General features: G+C 34.6%; 3 protein-coding genes and 1 long non-coding RNA gene across 5 annotated transcripts; 3 read left to right on the top strand and 1 right to left on the bottom strand.

Annotated features, from left to right (window-relative positions):
* Positions 1–1,378: 1,378 nt before the first annotated feature.
* LOC100871681 (helix-loop-helix protein 1) lies at positions 1,379–2,417 on the top strand. The gene is made up of 2 exons (XM_003690176.4): positions 1,379–1,508; positions 1,946–2,417. Exons 1-2 carry the CDS (start codon positions 1,381–1,383, stop codon positions 2,097–2,099), a joined length of 282 nt encoding a protein of 93 aa, XP_003690224.1. The 5' UTR covers positions 1,379–1,380; the 3' UTR covers positions 2,100–2,417.
* Positions 1,712–2,788, bottom strand: LOC147658795 (uncharacterized). The gene is made up of 2 exons (XR_015291612.1): positions 2,382–2,788; positions 1,712–2,303 (listed from the first exon to the last, which is right to left on the bottom strand). It is a non-coding gene; the product is annotated as an uncharacterized LOC147658795 (long non-coding RNA).
* Positions 2,789–3,665: 877 nt separating this feature from the next.
* LOC105736119 (uncharacterized) lies at positions 3,666–5,763 on the top strand. The gene is made up of 7 exons (XM_012489511.3): positions 3,666–4,110; positions 4,260–4,522; positions 4,585–4,839; positions 4,935–5,184; positions 5,260–5,328; positions 5,411–5,500; positions 5,556–5,763. Exons 1-7 carry the CDS (start codon positions 3,832–3,834, stop codon positions 5,709–5,711), a joined length of 1,362 nt encoding a protein of 453 aa, XP_012344965.2. The 5' UTR covers positions 3,666–3,831; the 3' UTR covers positions 5,712–5,763.
* A 112-nt stretch (positions 5,764–5,875) lies between these two features.
* On the top strand, positions 5,876–9,864 carry LOC100867551 (uncharacterized). 2 transcript variants are annotated; one of them, XM_086906198.1, is made up of 8 exons: positions 5,876–6,297; positions 6,421–6,455; positions 8,279–8,547; positions 8,684–8,857; positions 8,953–9,202; positions 9,311–9,379; positions 9,449–9,538; positions 9,604–9,864. In XM_086906198.1, the coding sequence occupies exons 1-8, from the start codon at positions 6,159–6,161 to the stop codon at positions 9,685–9,687; spliced, it is 1,110 nt and encodes a 369-aa protein (XP_086762324.1). In that variant the 5' UTR covers positions 5,876–6,158; the 3' UTR covers positions 9,688–9,864. The 2 variants fall into 2 exon arrangements, with proteins under 2 accessions (XP_086762324.1, XP_012345832.2); XM_012490378.3 differs by having other exon boundaries at positions 5,876–6,455.
* The last annotated feature ends 1,757 nt before the right edge of the window (positions 9,865–11,621 follow it).

Genomic DNA, 11,621 nt, shown 5'->3' with positions numbered 1-11,621 from the left:
GAGATGATCCTTGAAATCGGTCCTCGGGGCGCATCCACGCGACACGGCATCTTATCAGAGACGTCGCCGATCTCGTGGTGTAATCGTACTCGCTCGGGTGAAAATTATTCTTTTCCCTCGTGAATATTTTTTTGGGGGGAAGAGTAAAAAGTAAAAAAGCAGGTTAATGGTTTTTATTTTTAATTTTGCGGTTGCAAATCGAGAGATGAATTGGTGGAAATTAACGGTGATGGCTCTTTGTCGAGATTGCACGATCTGGTGAAAAGTAAGTTTTTAAAAATTAATACGAAGAATTGCGTTAATCGATCGAACGAATAATCGTCGTTAAAGCGTGTTTTAAGAAAATAAAGAAGAAGCAAAGAGCAAAGAAAAAGATACCCCTTCTTTTAGAGCGAAAACAATTAATATTAAAATATCGAGGAGGGAAAATGAATCGTCTTGAAAAAGTGGATCGAAGTGGATGGAAGATGGAGGTCGTACGATGATTTTTTGGTGAGTATCTAAATTTCTTCGGGGAAAAAAAAAAAAACAAGATAAATTAAAAAAAGTTACGAATCGAACGCGAGACGAAATTGTAGCTCGAAAGGGGGAAAAAAGGTAGAGGCAAATAAAAGCGGGACGACGAAATCTGGCGAATTTTTTGAAATATTAAAAGAAAACGCGAGAACACGTCCATACGAATTGCCGGTTTACCATAAAAATCAGATCGAACGAGACCGAGGGTTGTTTCCGTGTGAATAATTAAAAAGGGGATGTGGTGTCGCAAACCAAGGAGAAACCGAAATTTTTTTGAATAATAGAAATAGCAGGTTTCGTCGGCTCCGCTCGAAATTTAAGACTCCCTCGAGACCGTCCAAACTATTTTCTTCTTTCGCACCTTTCTTCGTTCGTACAAATATCATCGTATGCAAACGATATTTCGCCTCGATTGATCCTTCACACGAGAGGTGATTAAAAACAAGGATCGATCATCCCCTTTTCGTCGATCATAATTCACGTTCGTCGAGTATAAATAAGTATAGTGAGACAAATATTTGGCTAACTTGTTACTCTGTTCCTCGGGAAAAACCCCTTTTACCACGAATCCCCTCGAGACTCGATTTTCTCTCGAAGGAACTCGATGTAGAAACAATTCAGAATTACAGGAATCGATAAATTATCCTTCGATTCTTTCGTTCGTAACGATTTCAATTTCAGCGATAATTAAGGGGATAAAAATGGACGGCCCTTTCGTTTCTCTTTCGTTTTCTTCAACGTTCCTTGTGACACTTGGTCTTGGCTGTGTCGAGCGGCGAGATTGAGCGCGGAGGAGGAGGGGGTGAAGAAGGAAGGAAGAAATTATCTGTTCGTACGGGGGAATTTCTATTGATCGGCGAGAAAATGGCGAACGGTGGACACGGTGTGGTAGTGAACGGGGTTGGTGCACCTGGTGCCGGCACTCTTTCCAGGGAGGAGAGACGTCGACGCAGAAGAGCGACGCAAAAGTATCGAACTGCACACGCCACGAGGTAAAAATTATCTCTTATCTTTCGAAAAGGGGAAAAATATAATTAATTTTTCTTCTGTACGTTTTTTAAAATATTTTTATCATCCCTCGTTATATTAACAGTTTTAAATTATTTCCTCCTTTTGTCTTGCATATTTTTCAAATATTTATCATTTCTTGTTCATTCGATAAATTATTAAAGCGATTCAATATTTTGATTAATAATTAATTCCTTGATTTCTTTTTTTATCGAATTCTTTTTTAAATATTTATCATTCCTTGTCTCTTAAATATTTCGACTCGACAATTAACTCCTCGATCTCTTTCATCGAATTCCTTTACTTTTAAAATAATATCGAATTGCTAAAAAAAAAAAAAAAAAAAATCGAATAATTTCGACTTCTCTTTTCAACTCTTCGAATTTTGGAATTCTAATCATCGTTCACTGATTGTTCGCAGAGAAAGGGTCCGAGTAGAAGCGTTCAATCTAGCTTTCGCGGAGCTTCGAAAGCTTCTGCCGACTCTGCCGCCGGACAAGAAGTTGTCAAAGATCGAGATCCTTCGACTCGCCATCTGCTACATCGCTTACTTGAACCACGTCCTCGAGGCCTGAGCCGAGCAGGGACTCGGTTCCCTATATTTTTACACAATCGAATTCTGCGCGTCATCCGGTATGACGCTCGAGTCGAATATATATCGAGAAGAAAGTATACAGAATCTTTTCCACCTTCTTTTCTTTTCTTCCAACCTATTTTATCGTATATAAAACACGTGTAATTCGACCTCTCTTTCTAGACAATCCGTCGCCGCCTCTAAACTGTCGGGAAAATTCATGTTTTCGTCCTTGTTAATAATAATTTATCGTCTATGTAAATGTATATTAAATTAATAATACATCAGAATGCTGACGCGCGTTGTGTGTGTACATAACCTTAAACAACCACGATGGGATCAGACAAATTTATTTCAATCGTTTAATCCAAACGTTTTCCAACTATTTCGAATTGGAACGTCATCTATTCCGTCGAAACAACACTTTTTTCCTTCGCCAATTTTTCCCCTCGAACGACGCTCGAAGCGCAGTTATTCGCAAACCGGCCGAATCGAAACTCTTAAATCAATCCCGTTCCGTGGATTAGCCCGATTCCCAAAGGAGCCACCACGCCCCACGAGTCCACGTATCCTCCAAATCCTCCTCTCCGAATCGTGGGGGCTCACCACTTACCGATCATCGTCCTACGAAATAGACTTTCCTCGATTCCAGGCCTCGGTCGTTGCAACTTCACGGCTCGTCGATCTTCCTCGTTTTCGTTTTTCTTTTTTCTACTTTCTCTCTCTCTCTACTCGAGAATTTTCTTCGTTTCGGTCGATAATCGATGAAATGTTGTACCGTGTCGCCCTCCTTAGTTAAAAAAAGGTAACTCGAAGTTTTTATTTTCTCTTTGTCAATGAAAATAATCAATAATTATAGCCAACTCAAACAAATAAGAGGGCGAGGGATTTTAGTCTTATCGATGTGATAAAGTTAAAGGGCTAAGAAAATATTTTTCGCTCTTAAATAAGGAAAAAAGGAAAGAGAATGATGGAATATTTTAACGAAGAATTGATGGATAGAACACGACGTTTCTATCAGATCCTTTAGATCCTATTTTTCATTATTGCAAATGGTTATTGAAAATTTAAAACTATTAGATTAGAATCGTAGTGAATTGCGATAATATATGAATGTAATAATAAAAGTGGTATAAATTCTAAGGTATTAAGCTCGATCCTGAAGCATCGATCTGTTCGAAATTTATTATCTCGAACGACGAAGCAATTGATACAATATTTAGAAAGAATGTATATATATATATATATATTTTTTTTTTCTCGCAACTAAATTAGAGCAATTTTTTTAAATTGATCGTAATCGTTCGAAATTGCATTAGTTGTATGTTTCCTCAATAAACTGTGAAAATGAATTACTTCTTCTTTTTTCTTTTTTCATCATCGTATATTTACTCATTGCTTCTTACAATTACGTTAATGTGCATGCAATCAACTTCTTCAACTTTCAACCTTTAGTTTAGAAACGAAGTAACGTTCGTGTCGTTTTTTTACCCTCGATTCGAATATAGATAATGAAGTTAACAGATATAAAATTATAATTCGAACGATATTTTTCTTTCTTTATAAATTGATCGTCATCTTTAAGTGAACGTAATAAACCTTTTCTCGATAATCCTCCTTCGAAAGTATCCGCGTAGGTTCACGTATTTCGGCGTTAATATTAATAATTAATATCGTCAATTTTAACAGTTTTTTTTCCATTTTTTTCTCCCCAAATAAGTAGGAAAACAAGGATGAAAAGTTACGAGGCAGCGACAAGAATAATAATCGTATTATCGTACGCGACATCGTTCCGATATTACGAGAAGGAAAAGAATTTGTCGAAATTCTTGCTCAGCTGGATCTATAATATCGTCTCGTTCGTCACGTTCGTCTATTTCATGTCATGCCTGGAAATGCACAATTTAAGTGGCATGCCGTACAACAAGGAACGCATCACGTACACGTTTCTACTTTTCATCTTTGTCTATGGATACATAATTATAATAATAACGGGTTGGTGTAAATCGAAGGTAATGGATCTTCGAACAAGCTCTTCTTTATCCAATTTTTCGTTTCTCTTTATCATCGTTTATCAAAAAAGCGAACCAACGAGAGTGTAAAAAAAGAACATTTTTCTCCTGTCAAAGAGAGAAACTTTCACTTTTTATTTCTTGTCCAGGATGTGATCGCGTTACGAAAACGCATCGACCAAGTGGACGAAAATTTGAAGGAGATCGGGATCGAGATCGAGTATCAAAGCGTGTACCGTAAAGTGAAGATCACTGGATTGATATGGTTGATCCATTCGATTGTATTAATAGGATTATTCTTGAACTCGATAAAATACAAAAGAAATATATCTGAAATAATTACCAGTTTTTCTTACATATACATTATAAATTTAGAGTCGTTCGCTTTGTACGACTACGACATACTCGTGCAGTACGTATATCAAATTCTATAATTTTCATCGTCTTTTTAACTTTCAAATTGACATCTTGCAGTTGGCTGAGACTGAGATTCGGACAGACGAACGAGCTGCTCGAAACGATTCTCTCGGATCGAGGGAAAATGGAGAAGGGATCCAAGGAGGATGCGATCCTTCTGAGGCCGAGTCCTAATTTCAGGAATAGATCCCGATCGAACGACAGTTGGTCGTTCCAGCGTTCTCTACACGGTTGCCAAGTATTTCCTGTGAACCACGTTCCAGCCTCGAGACAGGGATTGGGCGAGAAAGTTCGTTTGATTCGACAAATCAGGTAAATGAAATTCGAAATTGAGAAACGAATGATCGATTTTTTTGAATCGATCAAAGTGTAGTTTCCATGGAAAGAGATTTGAATAAAATTTTAAGATCGGCGCAATTGCAACTTTCCAATGTGTCGAAGATGATGAACAACGTTTATAACGTGCAATTATTGACGTGTACGTTCATAATTATGATTTACATAATAATAGATGCGTATTATATATACGAGGAGATCAAAAGAATGATCGGTGTTAAGAAATTGTTAGAGATGTCGATACTGTGTATATGGAATAGCTTTGGAAGTTTTATGAAGGTCGTTTATTTAGCCTATTATTGCGAATGTGCAATAAATGAGGTGAGAGATTATTGTTTATCGTTTTTAGAAATTCTAGAAGCGAGAAATCTAAAGTTTGATCTATTCGATTTTCAGGCTAAGAGAACGATAAACATTATTCACTTGTGTCCTTTGGACGAAAAAGACATTGAATTAAGAAACGAGGTGAACGATGATGCGTGATTAAGTGAAATTTTGCGTTGAAAAAAAAGAGACAATAACGTAATAATAATTCATTTGTTCACAGTTTCTCCAATTCTTTTTTCAAATATCGTACACGCAACTCGAAGAATCAAAAACGATTGATTATAAAATCAATTATTGTTACATTCGACACGTTAGTATTCCTTTTTACGGATCATTGACAAGATTTAACAAGATATTTTTTTCAGTGCATAAGTTTCATGCTGTCTTACGTTATTATCATGATACAATGGAGCCAAAATTCATCGATAAAACACCATGTCTCGATGGAAAATGTGACGAGTTACAACTTGAGCAACTTTCAAACGACCACGAATCAAAGTTGGATCGACGTTCGAACATAATTTTTCATACTTGTCGAATATAATAGATTATAAATAAAACAATATAAAATATGCTAAATATTCTTCCAATTGTGATTTTTAACAAAGTTTCAGACTCTTTCAGAAACAGATATCAACATGTTCTTCGAGATTTCTGCGCTGCTAAAAATGAGCTAAAAATTTAGAAAAAATGTATCACGCTTCAGAAAAACGCTTTTACAATTTTATCGTTAAGACAACAGTTGAACCACGCATTTAACTAGTTAATCATTAACCTTGTTAACAACACTTTCACCGTAATATCGATTCGAACGAGCAATTGTTGTGCTCGTTCATTACTTAGCAGCACTACTTATATAATAATCGTGTCACGATAACCATCTACCTATCGGGAAATACGACGATGTATGAATAAAATAAAGAAGGAAAGGCGTTGAAAAGTTGATCCAGTTCCACTTTCAACTCGCCATGTACGAGCCGAAAACATTGAAAGAAACGATCAAACCGTTGATGGTGATGAACTTCATCTTCGGCATGGGTGTGACCGGTATCGAGGCGGACAAACCCTTGAAGAAACTCGAATATTTCTACACGATATGCAATCTGGGTATACTTCATTTCATTAATAAATTCACCTTGCCCTATTACGACAAGTACTATGTCATCAGCACGTTCAATCTGAGCCGTTTTATATTTCAATGGATGTTCCACGCGAATATTTGGATGATAGGCCTGTTGATCATCATTACCAGGATAAAAGCACAGGTGATTTTAAATGGCTCTTTCAATTCCTCTTCCTTTTATACTTTTTCTTCTTTTCTGGATCTGCAAATAAATTCAAATGTAAATTTTGGAAATTGTGACAAAATTAATCTTTGCAACAGTTATATATATTTGCAACTTTGTTACATTGCCTCAACTTTCAGCAAATTCCTCTTCCTCTTATCCTCCTTTTTCTCCTGGATCTGCAAATAAATTCAAATATAAATTTTGCAAGTTTGGAAATTATGACAAAATTAATCTTTGCAACAATTATATATATTTGCAACTTCGTTACATTGCCTCAACATTCAACAAATTCCTCTTCCTTCTTTTTCTCCTGGATCTGCAAATAAATTCAAATATAAATTTTGCAAGTTTGGAAATTGACAAAATTAATCTTTGCAACAGTTATATATATTTGCAACTTCGTTACATTGCCTCAACTTTCAGCAAATTCCTCTTCCTCCTTTTTCTCCTGGATCTGCAAATAAATTCAAATATAAATTTTGCAAGTTTGGAAATTGTGACAAAATTAATCTTTGCAACAGTTATATATATTTGCAACTTCGTTACATTGCCTCAACTTTCAGCAAATTCCTCTTCCTCCTTTTTCTCCTGGATCTGCAAATAAATTCAAATATAAATTTTGGAAATTGTGACAAAATTAATCTTTGCAACGGTTATATATATTTGCAACTTCGTTACATTGCCTCAACTTTCAGCAAATTCCTCTTCCTCTTATACTTCTTCTTCTTCTGGATCTGCAAATAAATTCAAATATAAATTTTGGAAATTGTGACAAAATTAATCTTTGCAACAGTTATATATATTTGCAACTTCGTTACATTGCCTCAACTTTCAGCAAATTTCTCTTCCTCCTTTTTCTCTTGGATCTGCAAATAAATTCAAATATAAATTTTGGAAATTGTGACAAAATTAATCTTTGCAACGGTTATATATATTTGCAACTTCGTTACATTGCCTCAACTTTCAGCAAATTCCTCTTCCTCCTTTTTCTCCTGGATCTGCAAATAAATTCAAATATAAATTTTGGAAATTGTGACAAAATTAATCTTTGCAACAGTTATATATATTTGCAACTTCGTTACATTGCCTCAACTTTCAGCAAATTCCTCTTCCTCTTATCCTTCTTTTTCTCCTGGATCTACAAATAAATTCAAATATAAATTTTGCAAGTTTGGAAATTGTGACAAAATTAATCTTTGCAACAGTTAAATATATTTGCAACTTCGTTACATTGTCTCAACTTTCAGCAAATTCCTCTTCCTCCTTTTTCTCCTGGATCTGCAAATAAATTCAAATATAAATTTTGGAAATTGTGACAAAATTAATCTTTGCAACAGTTATATATATTTGCAACTTCGTTACATTGCCTCAACTTTCAGCAAATTCCTCTTCCTCTTATCCTTCTTTTTCTCCTGGATCTACAAATAAATTCAAATATAAATTTTGCAAGTTTGGAAATTGTGACAAAATTAATCTTTGCAACAGTTAAATATATTTGCAACTTCGTTACATTGTCTCAACTTTCAGCAAATTCCTCTTCCTCCTTTTTCTCCTGGATCTGCAAATAAATTCAAATATAAATTTTGGAAATTGTGACAAAATTAATCTTTGCAACAGTTATATATATTTGCAACTTCGTTACATTGCCTCAACTTTCAGCAAATTCCTCTTCCTCTTATCCTTCTTCTTCTTCTGGATCTGCAAATAAATTCAAATATAAATTTTGGAAATTGTGATAAAATTAATCTTTGCAACAGTTATATATATTTGGAACTTCGTTACATTGCCTCAACTTTCAGCAATTACGGACAGTAGTGTCGCTTGTAGAATTGAACGATAAGAAAATGGAAAACATAGGATTATCACCGAAGCATCGTTGCCTGATGATGTACCAGGTCAAAAAATACATATTGCTTGGAATGTACACGCTCATATTCGTCGTGTTGATCTACTATTGGCATTACGAGTCGACCACACCAACGCTTATTAAATTATGCCTTTCCATTTTACCGAACATTCCGTTCATAGTGTTCGGCGTTAGCACCATCTCCTTCTGCTTCTGGGTCACGTATGAAAACATTCTCGAAAGGAGAACACTTATTTTATTAAATCAGTCTTGAACGGATCAGTTTCTTCCTTCGAAGATTGATTTAAACAGCGTTATTTCAATTATGTTAAATAAATAAAATGTGCAATATACGCAGGTGCTTGAAATTAAAGTTTCGTCAGTTGAACGAGTTGCTTCGCAGTATGAGAGTAATGGAGTCGCCACTGCACAAAAGGGTCTTGGAAATGACGAACAATTTCGAGAACAACAGATTCACTTTGTACAGGAATGAACACGTAAGAAGGAACACGAACACTATAAGAGCAGTGAAGTGAGATTTCACGATTAGATCGAGATGAGAATTATATTAACGACGAGTAAAAGTTTGCTTGGTTTTTACTTACACTTTCGTTTCTCTTTGCAAAGGCAAATCCATCTGGAGATAATCAAGATCGTGATGCTTCTTAATCAAACATTCGGGATACAGATCCTGATACAGATGACGGTGTCGGTTGTGTTCACCACCAATCTTCTCCATCTGTTGTACAGGATCATTTGGCAGCATTTTACCATAAACGAGCTCGTACAGGAATTGATCTCCGTTATTTTCTGGATATTGATCTACGGGACGCAAATCTTGCACGTGAATCACGTTTGTGCCAGCACCAACTCAGAGGTATCGGCATTGAAAATATGCTAGTAAATTGTGCATTTAAAATCGAACTATGTTAAAATATGGAAGAAGTCGAGGAATTATATGAGTCACGTGTATAAATTTTTACAGGCAGTAAACATTGGCAACATTATCTGCGAGTTTTACGAGCCATCCACCACCAAAGAATTTCAAGCGGAGGTAAAGATTCGAAAGGGAAATATGTAAAATTCATGTTAACTCGAGATGATTTGAAAATGATCCTTTCAGATTCGAGATTTCACTCTACAATTGATCCAAAATCCAGTGATATTTACGGCATACGGATTCTTCAATCTGGATCACTCGTTCATCCAAGGAGTGCGTATACCTAATCGAATAAAATTTATACTTGATTAATTTATGTGATTTATTGATCTTTCTAGGTGATTGGAACGATCACCACGTATCTCGTAGTTATGATTCAAGTAGGAGACATAACAAATTCGGAAAAATCGATACTCTCATGAATCGTATAAATATATATATATATATATATTTGATATCCAATTTTTACTTAATTTTACTCTTTAAAGATATCAATTGTATTGAGTGAAGAAAAGATTTAAAAGATTGCTTTTATCAATTTGAATTTTTTCTCGAAAAAAAAAGAGAGAGAGAGAATAAATGTAATGAAATAATTGAAAGAACTGTTATTAAATATATTTAACTCGAATTCCCTGAGTGAATCTTCTTGGACGTTCGCCCTAACAATTTTCCGCCAATTAGAACGTGGACAGGGATGATACCTCAATTACACTACACCCCTGATAGACCCCATACTATTCCAGATGGAGGCGTTAGACCGTGAAATTTGGTAATCTTGAAACTCGATAGCTCGTAATTCGGTGAAGATAGACAGTTAGACTCTGAGAACCACTCCTAATCGATCCTTAATTTGCGAAAATTATCGCTCAAAGAGTCTCGTCTCTGAAATCACAATTAAATTCCTCTTATACGCAACAATGGTAAAAGATAGTGTTTAAAAATGAAAAATGAAAATTTGTTCTGTTTCGAAATTCTGTTTCGAATCGTGACTGAAAAATTTAAAAATTATAAATATACACATTAACAAAAGAAAAGAAAGAAAAGCTTCCGTTTATTAAATCGTACGAAATGCTTCAGATTCTTTTTTTTTTTTTTATTGCGTTAATTTATATTTCTTTCATTTATTTATAATATATTTCATGTTTAATGTTACAACTTACGCAACGTGGATGAAGCATACGTTTACGACGGGTATAACATTAATTGGGAATTAAGGGTGCGAACGAGCGTGGCCGTCAGGACGCCACCTGCTACCGTGCAACATTGGTGGGGTGAAGAGAATTGATATATTGTACCCAGGGGACGGAGAGGCCAGTTTAGATGGGTGCAAGTACCGTGTTCTAATCTCTAATCCTCTCCTCTTTCGTTAACTAACACTCGTAAGAGATATCTCAGCTTTGTTGTCGATCAAATTATTCCAGTCATTGCGATCGAATCTGCAATATGATGATACAAATGCAGTCACTTTTAGAAAAAAATCTCCTCGATTTACAAATATTATATTATTTCTGTTTTCCTTTAATCTAATAGAGAAGTATATCGATATCAATAATTTTATAAAATTATAAGCATAATATTGGTAATATTTGAAGAAGAACGATCGAAGGAGATCGTTGAATGAAAACAAAAAGATGGATTCCCTTCGACCGGGGCATATGGGATGGATTAAAGATGGCGATTTTAGAAAAGTAAACGCAAACAGATTGCAACGATTCTAATAATCCGCAAACGTCGTTTATCATGTCGAAACGGATTTACTTTAACAACAGAAGAGACCACTCCTACTCGAGGGTGTGGGTATTCGATCACTTCGTATCCTCGCCAAACGTTTACCCCTACATGTTTATTGATATCGAATAGGGAATGTATCTCGGTGACAGTGTAACAGAAAATAAAAAAAACGGTCAATTTTATTTTTATTAATTGACAAATTATGTATATACTTATTATGTATATAATATGTCACGGTTATTGTTTCGTTCTTTTTCATCTTTTAAACTGAAATTTCTTCCTAAAGAAAAAATAAATAAATGAAATATCAATTTTTTTTTCATGAAAAATTAAAAAGATTAAAAATTTACCTTTTTTTCTTTTCCAGATTTAATTTTTAGTTTTAATTATTTTCTTCTTTCGTTTCAATCAATCAATATATTTCTTATCTACATTACATACATGTAACTTATTTACTTACATTTATTTAATTTTTTCATTTGTCACCAATTGTTATAATTTTTGGCACAATCTATCTTTAATTCTAATTTATTTTTAATACTTAAAAATTATTAATGTGAATCAACAATTAAATATAAATAAGATTTGTCTGGTTTCGAATATTTTTTTCATTTTTTTACATTTC

The sequence above is a fragment of the Apis florea genome, unplaced genomic scaffold (assembly GCF_048593485.1).
Source record: "Apis florea isolate Af1SG1 unplaced genomic scaffold, ASM4859348v1 contig_1615_pilon, whole genome shotgun sequence".
NCBI classification, from domain to species: domain Eukaryota; kingdom Metazoa; phylum Arthropoda; class Insecta; order Hymenoptera; family Apidae; genus Apis; species Apis florea.
The sequence above is the reverse complement of the archived record's forward strand: the minus strand, read 5'-3'. Positions and strand labels throughout refer to the sequence as shown.